This window comes from Nyctereutes procyonoides, unplaced genomic scaffold (genome assembly GCF_905146905.1).
Source record: "Nyctereutes procyonoides isolate TBG_1078 unplaced genomic scaffold, NYPRO_anot_genome, whole genome shotgun sequence".
NCBI lineage: Eukaryota > Metazoa > Chordata > Mammalia > Carnivora > Canidae > Nyctereutes > Nyctereutes procyonoides.
This window is the reverse complement of record NW_026575122.1, coordinates 8,033,520-8,058,106: the sequence shown is the minus strand read 5'-3', so window position 1 is coordinate 8,058,106 and position 24,587 is coordinate 8,033,520. Positions and strand designations below refer to the sequence as shown.

General features: G+C 40.3%; 1 protein-coding gene across 6 annotated transcripts in view; it reads left to right on the top strand.

Annotated features, from left to right (window-relative positions):
- The first annotated feature begins 1,524 nt into the window (after window positions 1-1,524).
- RAPGEF2 (Rap guanine nucleotide exchange factor 2) overlaps window positions 1,525-24,587 on the top strand; it is a 241,234-nt gene continuing 218,171 nt past the window's right edge. For all 6 annotated transcript variants that reach the window (XM_055336318.1, XM_055336312.1, XM_055336314.1 and 3 more), the window contains exon 1: window positions 1,525-1,690. In XM_055336318.1, coding sequence (XP_055192293.1) covers window positions 1,622-1,690 — 69 coding nt within the window. In that variant the 5' untranslated portion in view covers window positions 1,525-1,621. The remainder of the gene's footprint in view (window positions 1,691-24,587) is intronic.

The following is a 24,587-nucleotide window of genomic DNA, read 5'->3' as shown; positions in this document are numbered from 1 at the left end:
ACGAGGCAGATAAAAATAAAACCCTAGGACCAGAGCAGCCGAGCTGTCCCCGGGCTTGGCCGACCTTCACACCTGGACGTGGCACCGGAAGGGAGGAGGAGGGGACCCGAAGCTGCAGGAGGGGAAGGTGTCTCTGCACCGAGCGGGTGGCGTGGAAATCTGGGGTCTGCACAAGGAGCTGCGCTCTGCCCGGGTGCAGAACCGGCCGGCAGCGCCGCTGAGCCTGCCGCAGGCCGGGCCTCGGGGCTCCCGACCGAGGGCCTTGCAGTCCGGCCTGGCTGCCCGGCGGGTGGCGCTGGGGCTCGCGTGGAAGCTGGCACTTTTCCATGCCCTTAGCCTGTGGTCACTGAGGTGTCCCAAGGTGGCGGTGGGCACGGGAGGCCGGAGCGGGCAGCTCTCCCGGCTGCAAGCTGCACCAGGCCGGAGCGCCGACGCCCGGGATCAGCCCGCAGCCGGGCTGGTGCCCCCGGGTCACCTCCGCGCCCCCGGGGCCGCGGCGCGGGGAGGAGCCCGGGAGCGGCCGCGGGGCCGGGCGGGGTCCGGGGGCGGCGGCGGCGGCGGCGCGGCGACCCCTCGCGGCCCGGGCGCCCGGCTCACCTGGCGGCGCCGCGAGGTGCGGCTCGCGGGGGAGGGCGCGGCCGGCGGGCGGGCGGGCGGCGGGCGCGGGAGGCGGGCGCGCGGGCGGCGGGGGCGGGGCCGGGCGGCCGACGCCCCGCCCCCCGTGACGTGGCGCCGCCCCACTGGCCCCCGCCCTGCCACTCACGCCTCACCATGGTTGCAGCACAAAGCAACAAGCCCCGGAGGCCGCTTCCTCCCTGAGGAGCGGCTCCGGCGGCCGGAGAAGGCGCAGGAGGAGGAAGAGGCGGAGGAAGCGGAGGGGGAGTCGCCGCTTCCCAGTCGCCGTGTGCGAGGCGGCCGTGCGCGGCTCTCGGCTCTCCGCCCTCGGCCCTCGGCCCTCCGCCCCCCCCCCCCCGCAGGCCGGGAACAAAGTTGCCGGGAGCCCCCGGGCCGGGGCTCAGCGCGGGCGGGGCTCGGGCCGCTCCGCTCGGGCGCGCGGATGGGGGCGGGCGGCCGAGCCCCCGGCGGCGGCGCGAGCGGCAGGGGCGGCCCGGGGGGATGCAGCAGCAGTCGGGAGGCGCGGCCGAGCCCCGTAGCCGGAGACTAGGAGCGGCGGCGGGCGCCCGGACCTGACTGAGCCCGGCGGCGCGAGGACGCCGAGACCCGGCGCAGACCCCGGCGGGACCCCGGCGGGACCCGGGCGGCGAGCGAGCCCCGAGCGGGCGACCGGCCCGTGTGCCCGCAGCCTCTGCCCCGCGGACCCCCCGCCCGTGCCTCGCCGACCCGACCGCGGCCCGCGTGCGAGCCAGGCCCGGAGGGAGCGGCGCGCCGGGGAGCCCTCGCCCGCCGCGCGGAGGAGGAGGCGGAGGCGGGGCGGCGGCGGCGGCGGCGGCGCAGCTCCCGGCGCCGAGCGCCCGCGGGGACCCCCTCGCCCCCCCCCCCCCCCCCGAGGCCCCGCCGCCGCCGCCGCGGTTTGGCCGCCGGGCCTCGGGCGGAGCGCGCAGGGCGGGGGCCGGGAGGCGGACGGGCGTGCGGAGCGGCCCCGGCCCGGCCCACGGGGGACATGGCGTCCTACGTGGATAACAGCTTCCGCCAGGCGGTGATGAAGAACCCCGCCGACAGGACCCCGCAGGTGAGGCCCGGCCCGCGCCCCCGCCCCCGCCTCCGACCCCGCCCCCGACCCCGCCCGGCGCTCCCCGCGCTCCCCTCCGCTGCCGCCCCCCGGGACTGGCCCCCGCCCCCCCCACGCGTGTCCCGGGGACTGGACCCCTCTCCCCCTCCCCCCCCGTGTCCCGGGGACTGACCCCTTCCCCCTCCCCCCCCCGTGTCCCGGGGACTGGACCCCCCGTGTCCCGGGGACTGACACCCTCCCCCCCACGCGTGTCCCGGGGACTGGACCCTTCTCCCCCCCACGCGTGTCCCGGGGACTGACCCCCTCGTGTCCCGGGGACTGACCCCCTCGTGTCCTGGGGACTGACCCCCTCCCCCCCCGTGTCCCGGGGACTGACACCCTCCCCCCACGCGTGTCCCGGGGACTGGCTCCCCTTCCCCCCACGCGTGTCCCGGGGACTGGACCCCCTCTCCCCCCCCATGTCCCGGGGACTGACCCCCTTCCCCCCCATGTTCCGGGGACTGACCCCCTCCCCCCCCCCGTGTCCCGGGGACTGACCCCCTCTCCCCCTCCCCCCCCCCGTGTCCCGGGGACTGACCCCTTCCCCCCCCCCCTCCCCCCCCCGTGTCCCGGGGACGGACTTTGCCAAGGAGCTTCGCGTCCGCGTCCTCGCCAGCACGCCCCGGGGCTTCTGAGTCTGGCGAGGTGGGGGGGTCGCCGGCCCCTAGCGCCCCGCTCCTGCCGCGGGCTGCAGGCCCTGCCCTCCCTCTGCCCCCTCCCCTCCTCCCCCGTCCCCTCCCGGGCGTGAGGCCCCCCAGCCCCTCGGGTTCTTGGGTGTTTGCGGGCCTGTAGGAAGGAAACCCGCAGGGCTCTGCGAAGGGCAAGTCCGCGCTGACCTCAAGCAGAAGGTTGAGATGCGTCTACTTAGTGTCCCGCTTGTGTGAAAGGGACGCCGCTTGCCCGTGGGGGAAGGAAAGTTGGTCAGCTAGGCCAGTGCTTGGAGTTTAAATCGCAGGCGTCAGCGCGGAGCCGCCCGGTCAAGTGCACCCCTGAAATTCAGGGCGCCCTGCGGATCCCCTGGGTGTTGCAGGAGCCTGTCAACATTAGAGAAGTCTGCTGACCTTTATAGGGCCGTTTACCTTCAGGTTTATTTGTCCTCTTTAAGTGGAGCGATTGCTGATGATGTTGGATTTGGACTAGAGAGGGTGAAATTTTATAAAAATGTGGTGGTTTGATTTGTTTTTAGTTGCAGACTGGTTAATGACACATATTCTTAAGCATTGGGATGGTGACTGCAGGGGATCCTGCTGCCAACCCTCTTAAGACCAATAAGCCCTCCTGATCCGTGGGACCATCAGACATTTAGGATCTAATGCTGGAAGGAGTTGCTTCACTTGTTAGGTGTTGGATGCCATCTGTTCAAACCCAAATGCTCTCCTTCTCTGATGTTCATTATTATTATTATTTAATGTGGGGAGAACAGAATAAAATAGAATCTTTCACTGGCTGCCTTTGGACAAGGCCCAAGAATGGCACCTGGTACCCTTAATGACTTTTCATTTTTCCTGGTGGGGCCATCACATCTGGGGGAATCGTAGGTTGCACCATATTTACCAAAAGAGTGGAAGATGTTTGATGATATTACGAGAATATTCATTTCACTATACTTCCAGAAAATGCCAATTCTAAAGGACTATTTTATCAAAACCAAGCAGTGTCTTCTTGCTTTGGTCTTGGTCCTGGGCATTGCACTGCCTCCCATGTGCCTTCTTCCTCTACTGTTTGTTTAAAAATTGTCAGTTGAATCAGTCTTCTGCATGTGAAAATGCAGTGGTAGTGTGACAGAAAAGCAGATTTCAGTGAGATATTTCAGTTCCTTTCAGTGTTTGAAGTGCCAAATGAAATCACATAGAATGAGAATATTAGAACCTAGCAAGGCGGGTCAGAAAATGATGTCATAGGCCGTTAGTGGAAATTAGAGACGGGGTGAGCGGTGCCTTCGGTTCATTAGTTAGAACAGCAACGACTTGAAACCTACTATCAGTTGGAGGTGGTGGTCACCAAACAAGACTGGAAGAGACAAAACCTCCACTGTGAAAGCATGTGGATTGTGCCAAATAAATGAACTGTTAAACTTTCCTCTTCTCCTGCCAGTTGTGTAGAATAAAAACTGACCTAGCATAGAACTTGGCCTGATTCAGAAGTGGGCCGGTTACTATTAACACCACAACATGAAAGCTTCATTGATAATCGGAAAGCAGCACATCCCCCCCCCCCCGCCCCCCACCAAACCTTCATAGAAAAAGTAAACCTGGAGAAAGCTACCAAACATTTTGAACATTGTTAAGTGCCAGCTGCATTAACTTTGATATTCATTTGGTTATTACTAATGCAGACTCCACGGTTGCTTATTGTTATTTTAAAGAGAAAGTACCTTGAAATGTGAATGTTTTCCCATCCTTACCTGGCTGGTTAAAACCAATCTTCTAAAAGTTTGAAATGTATTAAATTTGTGTGTGTGTGTGTGTGTGTGTGTAGAGGTGCTTTTTATATTGAGTGCTTTGGTAATGTAAACACTCACTGTATATTGAGTGCTGGAAGTTTTTCTCTCCCATCTTTTCTCATTAATGCTAGAAAGAATTTTGTAATATGAGGAAAGTAAATGTATTAAATAAACTTGATGTCACAAACAGAAGGATATGAATTAGAAAAGTTTTGCTGTCATGCTCCCTTCTGTTTTATGGGATAGACTCGATGAAGGACTTCATATGATTCTCCTTATAGGCAAAAGGAAGATGCTTTAAAAGAATAGAGGAAATACATTTTTTTTTTAAATCCAGGTTTTTAAAAAAATCCCCACCATCCCAGTTTGTCTTTCAAACCCTGAAAAGACATAGTTTCGTATTTAGGTCAATCAGTTGCCTAGAAGTTAATAGAGATGTTAGTAGTGTAACTTAAGAAGTTAGCTAGAAGAGAATTTAGGGGTGGGGAGAGCCCCAGTGTAAACACAGAGACTGCAAATTAGGGAGCTTCCAGACACACCTGGAAAATGGGAACCTATTTTATTTAGCCACATTAGACAGGCAGAATGGTAAGGAGAAATAAAGCTTTCTGAATTCTTAGCCAAATCATGCATTCTTAGATTTAAGACCCTGTCTCTCTTTCACCTGATATTCTGAGAGAATGAAAAAAATCTTTGATTCAATATGTGACCCGTATTACGTGTTTGGAAACCTGGCTAACTTTTAGTCAATGGGGCTACTGTATTCTAAATAACAAACCCCTTGAAAATAATGAACACTAAACGTTGTATTGATATTTTTTAGAGCGCCTATATTGAAAAACAGGGCTGTTAAGTAATTGCTTTATTAAACTATTTGGGTTTATGCTTTAATCATTTAAATGAAAAGCTTGGTCACCGAAGCAATTTAGTAAAGTAAAAGATGTAAATAAATTACAAACAGCTTTATCCCCCAAGGCTTTAAACAATAAAATGCTTTTTCTAAACCATTTTATTAACTGGTTGAGTTCAGACCCTTTGTAGCTGCTTCTGTAGAGTGTTTAAGTGCATGATTTTAGTTTTTCAGGTGAATCATCTATTGCTGAATTGTTTTCTTTCAAGATCTAATTTGATATGTTTTTAGCTAGTAGCTGTAACAGTTTTTTTTTTTTTTTAATGGTGTGTGTAAAACAGCTCCATCTCCTTTCTTCCTCATTAATAATATTACTTTGTCCTTCACCGTTGAAAATTTCTTTGGCTCCTGAGCCTTTTGATTTAGTTGTTAACTCATGAATTTGTCAGCTGAGGTCTCACAGCAGTGTAAGACTTCATTCTTTGCAAAGTCACTTAGTCATAGTGAGAGGGCTGAAAAAATACCCTTTGTCCAGAGAACTTTAAATTATGAGAATCTGCACAAAACAGTATCTCTGGTAAATATTTAACTTTTAAATCTAGTGAAAGAATTATGTTTAATACAGTTATGTTTTCCATTTGAATTTCTTTTTATCATTGTTTACCAACAGTTTCATATTTTCATTTGACAACTTAAACTTTGATTATGTTTTAGCAAATTTTAGGGCTCTAGTAGTAAATATTTGGTTTTGAAGTAGTTTTTGTTGAAAAAAAAAAACACAACTAAACGATCTTTGTGCGGTTTTGCGAACTGTATTTTACTAAGTAATTCCTGTTTGGCCACAAGCATTTATTTACCCTTCATGACAATGATCTTTGAATTTATAGGTTAAAGTATATACATATTTATAACTGAAATACTAATTTCAAACTGTATTAGCATGTGACATTGAACGAGTACTTAAATTCATGGTAAAAATTGACTTTTTTTTTTTTTTTTGCAATATTGATAGAAGCTTAGTTGCCTTAACCTTTTAAACAATTAGTAATTAGCTGTTCTATAATTAGCTTTGCATATCTTGGCTAAGGCTGAAAATGAATCTCTCCCAACTGCAGTGCTGTATGTGGACTGGTTTAATGCAGTTCTTCCGAGGTCCTGTTCTTTAACAGAACAGTTACAAAAAAATAGTAACAAAATAAGACTAGGAAAAGGAAGGGGACTTGCCAACTTGTTTCATTTTTTTTTTTTTCCTTTCAAGAAAGGTTGTGAAATAACAAAATAAACTTACAACCTTTGACCACTATCCTAAGAAAGGGAGGATATACCATCTTTGGGAAGTTAATTTTCCAGGTCAAAGATTCCTTGATTCATAAGAAAACTCACTGTTTTTGTTTTTTGTTTTTTAATTTTACTGTCAGTCTGAAAACCGCTTTATCTCAAGTGGGTTTTGGGGGGAGTTAAATGATAACAGTAGGTCTGCCTTTGCTGATACTTGAAATTCAAGTCACGTAAAGTAACAGTGGGATAGACTTCAGATACAAGTTAACTATCTGAAGGTAAAGATAAAACAGCCCTTTAAAAACACAGACTGTGTTTCTTCTTGACTCATTTGAAAACTTTTTTTCTTTTAGTGAAGAAGACTTAGGGGCAGCCCGGGTGGCTTAGCAGTTTAGCCCCGCCTTCGGCCCAGGGTGTGATCCTGGAGACCCGGGATAGAGTCCCGCGTCGGGCTCCCTGCATGGAGCCTGCTTCTCCCTCTGCCTGGGTCTCTGCCTCTCTCTCTCTGTGTCTCTCATGAATAAATAAATAAAATCTTAAAAAAAAAAAAAAAAAAAAGAAGACTTAAAATTACCTGAAATAACTTTGATCTAGACTAAAGACATAGGGAAATGTGATGATAGTTCTTTGATGTCTAAATTTTATGGGCCATTCTGTCTCCTCATCCCATTTTTGGCACCAGGTAGTTTTATCCATAAAATAAGGATACTAGCTTCCTGAGGTTGTTTGTGGACTAAGTGACTGAAAGTACAGTTACTATTAGTGCAGTGTCTACTAGTAGTTTTTATTGTAGCACAGTTTACTGAAATACTTTCTACCAAGCCTTGGGAATTCACAGATGAAATAAGACCTCCGTCTCTCAAGTAACTCACCAGTGTATTGTATTCTCTAAGTAGGATGTGATTCATTAGTGCTGTAGCAGCTGTTGAAGAGGCTTGGACTTTCTAGATGAGATGTCCTCTGCCAACACTGAAGAGGCTGTGAACTTCTTAGACAAGCATGTATTGAGTCTTAGGAAATTATCCACCAGTGGAGTAGGGAACATGCAGGATATTCCAGACTGACCTGTCATAGAAGTAGCACACGTGATTGTAAGAAAGTATGTGTAGACCTTTGTTCCATGTACTTGTAACCAAGGGAATGATTAGGGGATGGGGAGTGATTCCACTGGAGTATAGAAGGTTGTGGTTTGAAGGAAGGAAAGAGGAGACCAAGAAATCTGTTAAAGACTGACGTCTTTTCTTAAGGCTTGAGATAGCTGGGAGCCTGAGCTGCACAGTGGACATGGGCTAGAATTGTTGCAGTAGTAGAATTTGTTGGGCATCCTGGCAGAATGTGTGCACATTTGTACCAGCTACTCATTGTATCAAACTAGCTGCATATTTATGCCTGTTACAGCCTGATCATGGCATGAGATTATGATGGACATTTCCTAGTTCGTAGGAAAATATTCTAAGTTGTTGAATTTTTTTTTTTGTTAAAGTTTAAAAATATGAGACCTAATATTTAACTACAAATAAACTGCCAAGTCTGAAAGTATTTACTATTTTCAATTATAAAGACATAAACCATTTAGTTTCTGTATTTTAAGAGATTTTTGTTGTTGTTTCATGTTTTCAATAATAAATTAGATTTGAGGCCACAAGTGAAAAAAGAAAAGAGCTGGCCAGGCTTTGAAATAACTAAAGTGTTAAAATAAAAAATGTAAGAATGTGGAGGTGTAGACTAAACCTATGTATTTTAACATTCTTTCAGTTATTCTGTGTATAAGTAACTATTTGAATTATTCAAGCCACTAAATTTCTGATTTCTAACGCCTCTAACATACATTTTGCAGTCTTACAAATTCTGTTTTAAGCACCATGGAATTTATTAGGAAATAGGTGGTCAAGTTGTTAGAAATATTTGGCTACCTAAATTATATTATTGTAGTATTAAGAAACTGATCGATTTTATACATTTTGAAATAGTTAGAAATGATTTTAAAAAATGAGAGTTTAGGGCAGCCGGGGTGGCTCAGCGGTTTAGCGCCGCCTTCGGCCAGGGTGTGATCCTGGAGACCTGGGATCAAGTCCCATGTCAGGCTCCTTGCATGAAGCCTGCTTCTCCCTCTGCCTGTGTCTCTGCCTCTCTGTCTCTCTCTCTCTCTCTCTCTCCATGAATAAATAAACAAAATCTTAAAAAAAAGAGAGAGAGATTAAAATAATGAAATGCAGTAGCATAAAATGGCAAGAATTGAGGTAGGGAGAGTTTGGCTGCATTTAAATTTTGGTTTGATCCCCCTACTTTTGTAGAATGGAAGAAATTGAGGAGCAGACTTCAAGAGGCACATTTTATCTGCATACCTGTTCCTATTCCTTCTATTAGGGGAACCACAAACCTCTTTTAGAGCAGAAAATATAGGAAGAGACCCAAAAGTTCTTCCCAGTATGAATCTCCAAACCTAGATTTGGGAATTCCTATCTTGATTCTGTTTCTTTGGTATGGTTTAAATCTACATTATACAGAGAAAACTGTGGGAGGTAACATGATAAAGTAATTTCACTTTAATTAATTCATTTTATTTTTATTTAAATTCAACTAATCAACATATAATGTGTCATTGGTTTCGGAGGTGGAGGTCAGTGATTCACCGGTCTCATATAATACCCAGTGCTCATTACATCATGTGCCCTCCTTAATGCCCATCACCCAGTTACCTCATCCCCTACCCCTATCCTCTCCAGCAACCCTCAGTTTGCTTCCTATGATTAAGAGTCTGTTTTGGTTTATTTCTCTCTCTGATTTTGTCTTGTTTAATTTTTCCCTCTCTTCCCCTATGATCCTCTGTTTTGTTCCTTAAATTCCACGTCTAAGTGAGATTGTATGATAATTGTCTTTCTCTGATTGACTTATTTCACTTAACATAATATTCTCTAGTTCCATCCACATTGGTGCAAATGGCAAGATTTCATTGTTTTTGATGGCTGAGTAGTATTCCATTATGTGTGTGTGTACACATTGACCACATCTTTATCCGTTCATCTGTGGATGGCATCTGGGTTCTTTACACATTTTGGCTATTGTGGACATTGCTGCTGTAACCATTGGGATACAGGTGTCCCTTCAGATCACTACATTTGTTTCTTTGGGATAAATACCCAGTAGTGCAATTGCTGGGTCATAGGGTAGCTCTATTTTCAACTTTTTGAGGAGCCTCTGTGCTGTTTTCCAGAGTGGCTGCACCAGTTTGCATTCCCACCAACAGTGTAAGAGGTTCTTCTTTACCTGCATCCTTGCCAACATCTGTCATTTACTGACATCATTTCACTTTATTTTATTTATTAATTTTTGTCATTTCACTTTAGAAGTCCTTGTTCACACTTTATTCTGGGCTGGCTATTTTCCTTTGTAGTTATACGTTTATATCTTTAATTGTGTTCACAGAATAGTTGTTTTGAATTCATTTAGTGGATTTCCTTAATGTAACCTAGTCGTAATGTATGATCTTGGCTTTTGTTGTCAAACACACTGCTTTGTGGTCCTGGGCAGGTTACTTAACTTTAGGGTGTTTCAGGCCTTCGGATTTCATCAGCTATTAAAATTTCATGAAACACTGGGGCACTCACATTGATTTGTTACTTATTTTGCCAACTAAATATGTTAAAATGAATGTAAACTCATTCTTCACTATTCCCATTTTGTAAAAGAAAGGGCATTTTAATATTATAAAAATAGAAAATCTCAGAATAAGTAAATTTAGCTTTGTTTTATTGTTACTTTTGTTAAGGACTGATAAAAATTTTACATTGGTTGTATATGGTATTATTAACCTCGTTGTGAAGATTAAATGTGTACATGTGTATTAAAGTTCTTTAACAGTCTCTGGCATAAGTAATTTAATGAGTAGTTAAGAAAAATAGTTAATAATTTAATACTTTCATGTTTATTATTATTTTTTCAGTAATTAGTATTCATTTACTCTCTTGATCCTTTCCCTTAGATAATTTTTCATCATTAGTATGCCTTGTGGCAAATTCACCGAAGTGATTTATAACAGGAGTCAATTTCATAGGCTTGATTCATAGAATAAATTGTGTTAGGATTACCTAAATCTATACACATGGGGTTACCTAAAACTATACACATAGGCTTAGCGATGGGCTTATTTTCTTCACACAAAAAGAAATCTAGGGTAGGTAGTGTAAGATTGGTGCAGATGCTCAAAGGTGTCCTTAAAGAAACTGGCTTAGTCTCCTACTTAGTGTGTGATTTTAGTTTCCAAAGTCTCAAGATGACAGCTGTACCACCAACCAGGGGAGAAGGGAGAATGTTTTCTTGGTAGGAGTTCATTTTTATTTTGAAGGAAAACCCTTTCCAAGTACTTGTCTTTGGCCAGAGCTTTATTACATGACTACTAGTAGCAAAGGAGGCTAGAAATTCAAATATTTTGTTTAAAAACTGCCATGTTACAGAAAGGAAAGAAAGAGATTAAGATGAATGAACTATGAGCTGATAGTATTTGTCCAACTTGCTTTGCACAGGAAGCAGATAATTGTAATAAGTTGAGGCATTGATTCTCAAGAAGATCTCTTTGAAAATCTTACTGGAATATATAGCTATGTTATTATAGTTATGGTTATGGAATCATGCAGACATATTTAACTTCTTGGTTTGCTTATTAGGTGTATGGTTATTAATTTTCTGAACTGCAGTCTCTTATCTGAAAATAGACATAACAATACCAGTGCATGAGCATCATGTGTAAATATAAATATATACAAATTTATTTATGATATTTATTGAATATCAATGTAACTTTTAAATTATTTCTAAGTGGTAACTATATATATATATATATTTTTTTTTTTTTTTTAGATTTTATTTATTTATTCATGAGAGACACAGAGAAAGAGAGAGGCAGAGACACAGGCAGAGGGAGAAGCAGGCTCCATGCAGGGAGCCCGATGCGGGACTTGATCCTGTGACTCCAGGATCATGCCCTGGGCCGAAGGCAGGCGCTAAACCACTGAGCCACCCAGGGATCCCTTGATTTATATATTGGTTTAAAGTTAAACATAGGCTTATATTTCTTAATTTGTTACTTTTGCTTCAAATTTATTTTTAAAATTTCAAAAATTTTATTTCATTTATAAATATGCTCCATTTGTGTGTGTGTTTTAAGATTTTTATGTATTTATTCATGAGAGAGACAGAGACAGACATAGGCAGAGGGAGAAGCAGGCTTCATGAAGGGAACTTGATGTGGGACTTGATCTTGGGACTCCAGGATCATGCCCTGAGCTGAAGGCAGACGCTCAACAGCTGAGCCACCAAGGTGTCCCCATTTGTGTATTCTTATATTACTCTGTGTAGTAAATACTTTATTTTTCTATGACTTTAAGGCTGCAATTGTCATTCCTCCTAGAAGTTGAGTCATTACTATATAAATATATATACATTTGGTATAAAACATTTATAAAGATAGCTGTTTGGTTTTCTGTATTTTGTTGAATCCATACTTACAAGCTATGTCTTTAAGAAAAATGGTTTGATATTGAATGTTAAACAAAACTAGCTTTGATACTAAAACTTGAAGTATGCACTATGTCCTGCCTTAGAGCAATTGTTGTGTTTACTTGGCTTTTTATGGTAGCATTCAAGGTTTATATAGATAAATGGTGCTTATGTGTAGTGAGATCAGTTAAACAATCTGCTATCAGAAACTAACGGATAGATATGTTATTGGAGAGTCTTGGCTATTTGTCATTTAAAAATAGCTTATGTCTTCATAAGTTCCTTGTTTGGGTGGGTAAGGTAGGGTATAATAAATGCCTGAAATTGGAATCTAAGTTAGGACCCTGATTTCATTTAAAATGGATTAGCTTGCACTGTGTCCATATACTTCACTAGAGAGCTTGCTGGTCTGGGGCTTAACTATCCATCTTTAAAGCTCAGGACTTGGCATACCCTTTGCATAATTTGAGCTAATACATGTTTAATGACTTGATCTTTCTTTCCTGAAAGTATGAGATACAGGGAAAAAAGTAATTATATACTTTTGTGTTAATAGCAAGTTGAATAAAAGCTGAAAAGGAATAGTAATTTTTGGTTCAACTTCTGTAACACATGAGTCCTCCTATTTTATTTTTTTAAAGATTTTATTTATTTATTCATGAGAGAGAGAGAGAGAGAGAGAGAAAGAGAGAGAAAGAGAAAAGGAGGCAGAGACGCAGGCAGAGGGAGAAGCTGGCTCCATGCGGGGAGCCTGATGTGGGACTCCGTCCCGGGTCTCCAAGATCACGCCCTGGGCTGAAGGTGGCGCTAAACCAATGAGCCACCCAGGCTGCCCAAGTCTTCCTATTTTATAGAAACATGTACCTTTGTGGAACAAAGTTATTTTTATTGAGTGTCAGGCAGTTGCCTCCCTGTGAGTTTAATCACTTTGGTGCTAGTATTTTAAACTGTCATTTACATGATGTTTTCACTGGCATTTAACACAGGGTATAAATTCTTTCTCTGGGCTCCTGTGACATTTTTGTACTATTATGCAAATTTTGATTACTTTGAGATTTTTGACTGTCATCAGGAACAGTAATTTAAATTAATGATGGACTTAAGTTATAATTTGATTCTAGTATCTAAAACTAATTTGCTGTTACTAAGTAGAGATCCTAGCCTTGACCTATTTTAGCAGATAAGACTATTTTTTAATCATAGAATGCTTTACAGGCAAATATATTAAGGGGTGATGTCAAGAATAGATTAAATATACTCCATTGAAATCTTACTCAACTTACTGATTATAAAACTTTAAGAAAAAGTAAGCTGTAATAAAACTTATTGTAGGTAAGTTTTTTTTTTATAGATTTTTAGTGAGAGATATATTAAATACATAGAGGAGTATTTTAACTTTCACTTCATTGTCTTCTACGAGTTCTTTTTTTTTTTTTTAAAGATATTTATTCATTCATGAGAGACAGAGAGAGAGAGAGAGAGAGAGACACGCAGGCAGGCAGAGACCTAGGCAGAGGGAGAAGCAGGCTCCATGCACCAGGAGCCCGACGTGGGACTCGATCCCAGGTCTCTAGGATCACACCCTGGGCTGCAGGCGGCGCTAAACCGCTGCACCACCAGGGCTGCCCTACAAGTTCTTTAGTTTTAATTTTGACATATAATTGCTCCTTCATGGAAGGAGATAGTGTGATTTCTAGAGTATCTGGAAGGCCCCTAATCCAGTAGAATGGTTTTCTCATCCTCTGATGATGCCTAAGGTGACAGTGAGGAAAACCTGTGTCCAAATTGGTTCTTGGTATTGAGTGGAACCTTAGGAACCAGCTGATCATTGTCCCATAGAGCTGTAGATGGGCCCCAGGAGACTTCTTAGAGGCCTTTGAGGAGACCTGGAAATCTACCCTGGTTTGCACACTTAATTTTAATTAGAAAAAGGAGATTAACTAAAAAAATGTTGAAAATTCCTGATCTAGTTTGGACTCCTGAGTGATGTAAACAACAAGAGTAGTTATGTGAATTTCTCCACTTTGACAGAGACAGAATTTAATCATCCACATTAGGGTGAGCAAACTATTGCCCTTGGATCAAAATCAACCTATTGCCCGGTATTGTAGGTAAAGTTTTATTGGAATACAGCTACGTTCATTCTTTACCTGTTGTCTGTGGCTGCTTTCATGCTGGAGGTTGAGTTGAGTAGTTGACAGAAACAATGTTGCCTGCAAAGCCTAAAACATTTTATTGTCTGGCTCTTCACAGAAAAAGTTTGCCCTTTCTCTTAGACCTTCATGTAGGTGAAAATGCAGATATTTTTGGAAGAGTGTGGGTGTGGGGTGACTATTTAGTACTGTTCTCAGTTAAACCTCAAGAGAAGTGGAAAGTTCTTCTTTAATATTTGATAGGGTGAGGAGTGAATGAAGCTTTGCTATAAGAGTGAATTTTATAATTTCAAGGGGCTGTTTCCAAAAGCAAAAATGTCTTTATTTCTAATTATATGCCTTAAAGTCTATATTTTTCTCAGTCAAGTATACAATAACTGCAGAATTTTGGAGTTGTTTATAATGTAGTTCTGAGCAGATTCAATTAAATAATTAAGTTTCTTGAATGGTCTACTCTACAGTTTAGAAAACTTCAGAATGAAAAGATAGGTTGGAAATGTGTATGAGATTGGTCAGAATATTAAGTCATCTGACCATTATTTTTCTTTTTCACTCAGTATTATTCTAACTCAGAATTTATTTATGTGTATGGTGATTTTTAGGAATTGTCAGTAAATTGCTTGAATTCTTCAGTGATTACAGTTAAAAATGTTACAGTTGCTATTCCATAGTCTGTTACTAGTCAATTCATAAAACGAGAACTTTAGGAACTTTTTGAAGAGCAGCAATCCCCCATATTGTAAATTAATTTTCTTGGCACATGTCATATGTTTCCATTTCTTTTTTATTTCAAGGTAAGATAACTTGGTGAAAAAAAATTTTTTTTGACAGAAAAGAAATTTGTTACTTCAGAAATACATGCCGTACTACTAGTGAATGAAGGCTATGTGTTCAATAATATAGGAAATGAAAATACTGATTTTCAATTCAGTTAACCCATGAGGTTTGTGTTCTATTTCTTAAATACCTTCATAAATAAATAAATAATTTTAATCATTTATTTTGCCAACAAATACAGTAAAAGCTTCAGAACCATTCAAACTGAATATTTAGAAAGTTAGCTGCTTATAGGACACATTTAATCACTGATTCTTAGCAAGGCTGTTTTCTGCTTCTGTGATGGAACATTTAATTATATATTTCTCTTTTGTTTTTTTTAAATATATTTATTTATTTTTTAAAGATTTTATTTATTCATGATAGTCACACAGAGAGAGACAGAGAGGCAGAGACACAGGCAGAGGGAGAAGCAGGCTCCATGTAGGGAGCACGACGTGGGATTCAACCCCAGGTCTCCAGGATCGCGCCCCGGGCCAAAGGCAGGCGCCAAACCGCTGCGCCACCAAGGGATCCCATATTTCTCTTTTGTTAGACGGAAACTGTTAATTCCTTCATATTTTGCATATACTCCATAAGAAATATCTTGCTGACTTTCCTAGTGGTTACCAAAAAAAGTGTTTCACTGCCTTCCGGTTTGCTTACAGGCTTGAAATGTTTAATCATGCTAGGTTAAGAATTTCTAGTGTGTTTGATATGCAATGGGGAATCATTGGAAGCTTTTGAATCCAGGCAGTGAGTCAAGATAGTGCTTGAAAACACGATTTTGTAGTGTTAGGATGAATGTGAAGGTCATGGAGGACAGCTACAGCTTTTGATGTGCTTGAGGCCTACCCTCAACTAGACTGGGTGCACTGGACTAGAAATGACATGGAGGTGGACATGGAGGTGGATCTGTATCAGTTCGAAATGAAACAGACAAACTTGGGAGGAAGAGGGACCAGCAGTTGCTCAGTACCATGCTTGAAATAAAGGACTATTATTTTCATGACTGTTCTTAATGATCAAATATGGCGTAAGGGCAAGATACATGACTGTTTTTGCATTTTATATTAGGGATATGTTAAGAATAATGTCTTACTAATTTAACATTGTTAACTGTACTGGAATCAAAATAAAACACAAAAAAAGGAATAACATGTTATAGTCCATTGACTGTAGACTTTGAGGACAAAGTAAATGAGGAAATTTAATTTGTCAGGAAAGCCAAAGAGTTGTTTGAAGAGAAGTAGGGGCACAGAATATGGATTCTTATTATTTTACCTTTTTTTTTTTTTTTTTGGTGGCATTAAACACATTAAGTTTTTCTTTTAAAGAGATTTTTAATTTAAATTCAATCTGCCAACATTTACATTAAGTTTCTCTTTCCTGGGTTGTCTGTTGGGCCCTTAATGAGAACTTCCAATTGATTTTAGAGTTCAAGGATTTAACTCTTTTGTAATTGCAGCCTGTAGTCATTTTACTGAAGAAGTATCTTTACACAGAGCAAGGTGGAGGAGTGGACTCTCCCCAGCCTAGTTTCATTATTATTTAAAACAACAAAAACGGAGCTACTTTGTCAGTCTTTTATTTTTTCTTCTTAGGTATAGCCAGACAAGGACTAGAACTTTTTAATGATTGTAGTAGAATATCTCTTCGTGATCTTTACAAGTGGACTATGATAGGAGAAAATAAATCTTGTTCCATAATATTATTAGTAACATAACTGTTTACAAAGCATCTTAAAGGCACTGTATATAATATGTATTATTTATTTTGTCTGTCAGTGTTCACCCAGTATGGTTTTTCTGAGTCCTACAGTTTTGCTCCTGGGAAGGATATATTTTTGTCTAGGTTGTTGTCTTCAGTTTTCCAGCCTATCTTTTTGGAAACTCTGGCTTTTTTTTTAGGTTTTCAAGGAATCCTGAGTTAGATGAGAAGTTTTAATAAAATTTCTTTCCTGAATTAGGCTTTCATTATGAAAAAGGCAAAACAAAGTGAAATTATTGAATTCGTGAAGCCCGTCCGTTATTATCAGGCCCCAGTACCTGGCGCATGCTAGACGCTCAGTTCAATTAAGCAGCTTTGTGTTGTACTCAAACACCCTAATTTCCATTAAATTTGCAGTCAAGAATTATTTTTACTGCTACTTTATCTTATTTAAAATGACTATAGGCATTATCTAAACCTTGAAATTGGACTCAGAGATAAAACTGTTTATTTTTTTTACTAAGTTGTTTACCTTGCTCTATCTCACATCCAAAAAAAATTTGCATGAGTCTATCATCTTTCCTGTTTGTTATGTGCTCTGGCAATTACAAAAATTTTTAAATAGTATAACTTGTACATGTGTGGTAATAATTACATCAAATGTATTAAAGAAAAGACTATTCCATTGAGATTTGGGGGGTTAGAAGTTTAGAAGTGAAATTGCTTCGTGGAGAGCATATGCTCTACTCAGGGTATAGGAGGGAGTTACTACTTCAAATTTGCAACAGTGTCTTGCCAGTGTTAAGTGAAACTTTGTAGAAAATACTAATGAAAACATTATCAACATCAATGTACATAGTATCAGAACTCCTTGCTCCCAAATAGAAATGTTCCCAGCCTTTACTGTTCTTCAGCTACTTTTCCTTAGAGGATAATCAATTTTTATCTCTTGAGGTGTTATCTCATTTACAAAAACAATTAATGTAGTCTTCTGAAAGGGTCAAGGACTAATTTGAAACTTCAAAACGTGTTATACGGTATTTTGTACATTTCTACTTGTGATTTTGTTGGGAGATGTTAAGCATATTGAATCAATTTTTCAGGAAAACAGTACTTACCTTTAAATTGGTTGCAACAAAATAACATGGAGGAAAGAAAAAAAACAAAACCTAACAGCTCCTCTTCACTCTTTGAAAAGTCTGATGGAAAGCACTCCGAAATTCTCATCAAGTTGGGTGCAATTTTTTAGGAAAAATGAGAAAAAAAAATCCATAAAATCTGGGCCTTAAATTCTGGCTCTTTGTATATTGTATAGTTTTCTTTATACATGAAATAGGCTAAATGACTTACTATAAAATATTTACTCTTTTTTGTCCAGGGCTTTAAAAAAAAATGCCTAATCCCTTTCCTCTCTTTCAGAGGATTAGAATAATTTCTTAGAATGTTCTTCTTAATTTATTGGATAAACATTCTCCTCCGCTGATTGTGAAAATAACTGCATTAAAAATATTTACACACTTATGTACCATGGTTATCTTTCTATCTCTGTGCTTTTAGGCTAGGTCCTAATTTCCATTTCCCTTCATTTTTACTTTTCTCAGTTGATTATAAGATCAAAGTTATAAGAAGAGACATGCTGTGGATCTATTTACTTAGGATGGTATTTTAGAGGAAGAAACCTGAGGCCTCATTTCTCTTTGTCAAGTAGAACCCATTTATATGGATGGTAATTGTCAAGAATGATACTTGTAACCACGGAGAACAATAATCTTACATTATCTTCTGGGTAAACTCCTATGTTTGAACTGATTCTGTAAAAAGCTAACTGTGGGGTTTGGGAAGGAAAACATCAGTTTATTTTCCTTTCTCGTTCTTCTTTCCATTCCAACTGCCATCCTTCTCAGGCCTTATCAGTGTCCTGCAAGTGAAGCTTTTGATTTTCTGTCTTTTTACCCATGCTAGTAGCTCTTCATTTAATGCTCCTTTTCCACCTTCACATCTGTCCTGGTAATTTAAGGACTAATTCAGATTTTTTCCCCCTCTTTCATAAAGCTTTCTCTGGTCCCTGGGGCAAGAGGCTGAATTTTTCTTTATGGGATCTTTACTATTTTTAGCTTGTGCATCTCTTTAAGGCAATTATCCTCTGGTAATTATTTCATAATTCTTAGCTATATACATCTTACCTCCTTTTTTAGACTGCAAAATTCCTTAAAGGTGAAATCTTACTGATGTTTGTATTTCCATGAGGTTTTAAAAGACCTTAGCATTTAATAAATGTTTTAATGTATGAAGTGTATGGCAGACATTCTCCTGTAATTCAGTAAGCAGTATCGATGAGGTCCAATCCAATTTGGTACAATTTTAAAATTTAACTCTTAGAAAATTATTTTTATTTCATTGTAACCTAATTTAGGCTTATGATTATTTTAAGACCATGCCCAGTTGATTCTTAGAATTGCCTGGTTAGGTGATAGTGCTTCGAATTTTACTTAGTCACCATGACTTATGTCAGCCATAGAGGCAAGTCAAAAGTAAAACCTGAATTCTAGGCATGACATGAATTTCTAAGCCCTGGACTTCACTTTGTTGCTTTGGATTAAATTTGGGTATGTAGCCATTTGCTTTCACTGGATTCTGAACTTTTTATTTATCTAGACTTTAACCTCTCTTAAGTTAGATCAATGATACTTTAAGTTACAGATTCAATCTCTTTAGGATCCAAGAAGAAAAAGAAATTGAGAGTACTAATGCCTTTGTGTGTGTGTGTGTGTGTGTGTGTGTACCTTTTTTGCATTGATGTCACGCTAATGCTACCACTCATTTTTGGGATTTATACCTCTGAAGAGGAATTGTTGCTGGAAAAGAAGGACCTATGTTACAGCCCTCACTCTGTCTGACTTTGGCAACATTCATTTGGCCTTAGTTATTACTCTGGTGTGTAAAATAGGGTACACTGTCTGCCTTATCTATTTTTCAGTGTGATTGTAAGGCTTAAATGAGTATAATATATGAGAAAGTACTTCACAGATGGAGAAGTCTGTACTATGTAAGACATTACTATCACTGACGCAGCCAAAAGTATTAGTGCCAGTAGAAATTGTGAACCACTTATAAAGATAATAATAGACTAAGATCCTTTTAACATTTGGCTAGTAGCTTTTATAGAAATATGCCTCCTTTTGGTGCATGTAAGGCAGTAAAACCATGTTTTCAAATTATTTCTTTATTTGGTTGTCCAGGTTAATACTTTTCTGGATCATTTTAGAAGCACGGGCTTCATGTTGGGTTTTATAAAGAGCTTTTCTTTGTTAAAGCATTTTCTGACTTCAAAGTACCACTGTGTAAAAGCTCATCTACACCAATGTATCTCAAATAGTTTTCATCATTTTATTTTGAGTAAAAAAGCTGAACCTCAAATTCTTTACTTTCAAGAGTGCTCAAAAGTGGCAAAGTCTTTCCATGTGTGTAACATGTGCATATGTTCTAAGGATGTTTATTATAATGCAATTTTTAAAGTAAATCTTTGTAATTATATGAGTGGATGCAATTTTCTTTTCTTTTTTGATTATTGAGATCTATCATTTTGTATTTAAATTTGAATGCTGTATGAACTTAGACATATAGTTAGAAACTTGCATAATCGGAATAAGAATGTAATAGACATCTCATGACTGTTTTTGAAGAATTTGGAGAGGAATTTGAATTAGTTTCATAATATAAATGTTCAAAATTGAAAGATGCAGCAGTAAATGAATCTATATATTATGCCTCTAATGATCTTTAAGAATTATTTTTATGATGCAGCCCTTTTGAAAGGGCCATATTCGCTGTTTCAGGTTGCCTGTCAATGTAATAATACATAAATACTTTGACTTGTGTTGTTTATTCTTCATTTTGTATTTAGGGAGAACATAACTCTATAGCTGAGGAAAGATATAGAAAAGCAATTGATGTTTACTGTCAGTTATGTGCTTGAAAATCGAGGTGTTTATTTTAATTTTTTTAGTTTTTTTTTTTTTTTTTAAACAACTGAATTTAGTAGGAGATGCTGTCTTCAGTTTACCAGTGAAGAAACTAAGATACAAAGAGGCTAAGTAATTTGCTTAAGGACACATAGCTATCTAATTTCAAAGCCCATACTTTTTTTTCCCCACTATACTGTACACCCTCTACAGTGAGATTTGGTATTATCTGTATTTTTTGTTAATAAGAACTTTTACAAAATGAAATTTTGATTTGCTTAGGGTTTTTTAGAAATTGTTATTCACAATACCTCGTTAGCTTATACTTTAGAGATGAGCTTCAGATTTAAAGTCTAATTTTATGATGGTTATTAGACTGGGGCTGGAAGGTCTATTTTTAAATTAGATTCAGGCACTTAGCAAATAGATCACTTTCAAAAATTTTAGCTATTATTGCTTTAACTCTACCTTTTAAGGTGTCTGTCTTATAGCATCTAATATTTATTGATTATTAATTTTGTTATCAGACACTGCGTTAAGGATGTAAATGACTTATTGTCTTGATACCCTCTGATGCCTTCTTCCAAATATTTGGTATTGCTTTTTGGTTCTTTTTTTCTTTTTAAGATTTTACTTATTTATTTCAAGATTTCTCTCATGAGAGACAGAGAGAGAGAGAGAGAGAGGCAGAGACACAGGCAGAGGGAAAAGCAGGCTCCATGCAGAGAGCCGATGTGGGACCCCCCCCATCCTGGGTGTCCAGGACCACACCCTGGGCCGAAGGCAGCGCTAAACCCCTGGGCCACTGGGGCTGCCCTGGTTTTTGGTTCCTTGTTTGTTTTTTTTGCTTGCTTATTTGTTTGTTTTTAATATTCAAGTATGCTGTTGGAGAGTTTTGCCAGTTGAAGAGAAATGTTAGTGATAAGTCTAGTTAAGAGTTCCTTGGTTTACAGAATGGGCTAGCTTGAGGCCTTTCAAGTTGTTCTATATTGAGGATAGTAACCACTTCTAATCAGCAGTAGCACAACCAGTCATCTGCTGGATTGTCAGAATCACAGAATTGGCTTGCCTTTTGTTTCCATTGCTTCTGAAGTTTCACCATGGAATTACTTTGATACTTAGCCTTTCTGTATAAGAACATAGCTGGGAGCTTTGGTTTTCAGTGCTGACTGGAAAAGCCAGGGGAAAGTTTTGGGAGATCACTACCAGAGACTAGGTTTGAATGGGTTTTAGTTTTTGAAATTTAGTCTAACAATTTGGAGGGTAAAACCTTCTGGACACTTCTGCTTTTCTCTACCTGGCCATGAGGACAGCTTTGGTTGTAAATGAACTAATGAACTTTGTTGTCTGGCCACACTGTTCAGAAAGGGGCTGATAGGACTAAAATTTGACCAGAATTGAGAAACATTTATTTGGGTATGCTAAGAATTGATTCATAAGCCTGTATCTTGCAGAAAGATAGTATTTATCTGAAGTTATCTAGCTCTAACACCATTTAAGGATTGTACTTCACAGTTTCAACTACAGAATAAAGGGCAGATTGCTGGATTTGGAATGTGAAATTTCCAGGACTCTTAAGTGCTTGTGAAATCCAAAAATAATTCATCCAGATGCTCTGGTTGTGCTGAGTGTGTATCAGTGTTTAAATGATGCTTTTGAGTCCTTCATTTTCCCAGGACGTGTGTCACTTTGTGTCTGTGGCAAGAAGACCTATTTCTTTCCCTTTGGCTCTTATAAGACCTAGAAAATAACAATCCCTACTTTAGGGGTAGTGTTACCCTGGAAGAGGGTAACACTCCAGGACAGAAAGATAGAGGCTGTTCAAAGGTGTACCAAACTCTTGACTTTTTTTAATCTAAGTTTTCTCATTTACTCCTCCTTTAAAAAAATTATACCTTTTCCTTCTACAACATCCTCTGTTCTCTATTTCTTATACTCCTTATTTTCTTCTATTTTTGTAGGATACTGGGGTCAAAAAGAAAGGTTAAGTACATAGTCTCTTATGTAGATTGCTCATTATCTTCTGGTAATTGAAAGTTAACTTGCATTGTAAGTGTACATGATAATGTTTTCTGTCTCTGGAATGTTTTTAGTGTTCCAAAAATGTTTATAATTTGTACTTAAACTAGACATTTTTAAAATTAGTGTTTTCAATATTATTTAGTTTTTTTGCATACCTCATACGTAAAAAAGTATAAAAAGGTTCACAGTGGAGAGTGTTACTTCCTTTTCTGTTCCATATCTGCCTAATTCCCAGTGCCCTAATGGTAATGAGTGATTTTAGTTGCTTATTTATTTTTCCAAAGATTTTTTTAAACCATATATAGACCCATACAAAATGTATTCCCCTGCCCCTAAATTATATCTGTACATCTGTCCCCTGTTTGTTTAAATAAAAATATGATTTGGAGATCTTTCTAGAATAGTACATGAGGAGCTCCCTTGTGTGTATGTGGAGGTGTCTGTGTAAGTGTGCTTAACTATTTCAGAGTATTCATGGTTCTGTAAAGAATATCCCTTACATTTGTGATCTTTTTATTTCTGCTGGGCCAAAGGGTGCTTGCATTTTTTATTTTGAGAATTATTGTAGTAGTTTACACTACCTACCAACATTATATTAGTAGTTAAAAAATCAAGTTGCATTTAAAGTTGGACGAAACTTTAAAAAGTTGAGTATAATTTATACATAGTAAGATTTAACCTTTTTTAAGTGTAAAATTCAAGGAGTTTTAATGTGTACAGTCCCATCACCACCATCACCATTGCAATAAAAATAAAGGCATTTTCATCATGCTGAAAAATTCCCCTGTCCCTTCTTTGTAGTCAGGCTCCTCTGACTAGCCTTAAATCTAGTAATTATTGATCTGATTTCTATCCCTATAGCTTTGCCTTTTTCAGAATGTCCTATGCAGGGAATCATATAATGTGCAGTCTTTTTGTATGGCTTTTTCTCATTAAGCATAATGATTTTGAGATGCCGCCATGCTGTGGCATATTTCATCTGCCACATATCATAGTTTTTTTCTTTTCATTGCTGAGAAGTATTTGATTGTGTGGATGTGCTAAACTTTGTCCAATCCCCAACTATTGGGTATTTGAGTTGCTGCCTGTTTTTGGCAATTCTCAATAAAGCTGCTGCAGATATCTGCATAGAAGAATTTATGTGGACATATATTTCAATTTTTCCTGATAAATACCTAAGTGTGGGATTGTTGGAATATAGGATAAGAGTAAGTTTAACTTTATGAGAAACTGACAAACTATTTTTCCCAAGCATTGTATTTCTTTTTTTTTTATTTTTTTATTTTTATTCATTTATGATAGGCACACAGTGAGAGAGAGAGAGGCAGAGACACAGGCAGAGAGAGAAGCAGGCTCCACGCACCGGGAGCCCGACGTGGGATTCGATCCCGGGTCTCCAGGATCGCGCCCTGGGCCAAAGGCAGGCGCTAAACCGCTGCGCCACCCAGGGATCCCCCAAGCATTGTATTTCTATCAGCAATGCATGAAAGTTCCAGTGTCTGCATCCTGGTCAACACTTGGAGTTGTTGGTTTTATTTATTAAGCCATCCAATGGACATGTATTGATTTCTAGTTTTCTATCTATCTATATTTTTTAAAGATTTTATTTGTTTATTAGAGTGAGCACATAGGGGAGAGGGGCAAAGGGACAGGGAGAAGCAGACTCCCCACTGAGCAGAGAGCCTTCCTTGGGGCTCAGTCCCAGGACCTTGGGATCGTGACCTGAGCCGAAGGCAGATGCCGGTCTAGTTACTTTTTTAAAAACAGCTTTATTGGAGCTTTAGAAAACTTTAAAAAAAGAAAAAAGCTTTCTTGAGATATAATTCACCTGCCATGCAACTCACCCACTTAAAGTGTGTAAATAATGATTTTTAGTGTATTTTCAGATAGGTGCAGCTGTCATCATAGTTTTAGAACATGGTCATGCCCAGATCCTGAGATCAGGATCTGAGCTGAAGGTAGACGCTCAACCGCTGAGTCACACAGGAATCCCTGGAAGACTGTAAATTTGTTTCTTTTAAACCCTCAGTGTCGGAATTGATGATTGTAGCAATAGGAAAGTGACAAAGACATTTCTCCAATAAAATTTTCTTTGAAGAAACTGAAACAAAACAAAAAAAAAAAAAAA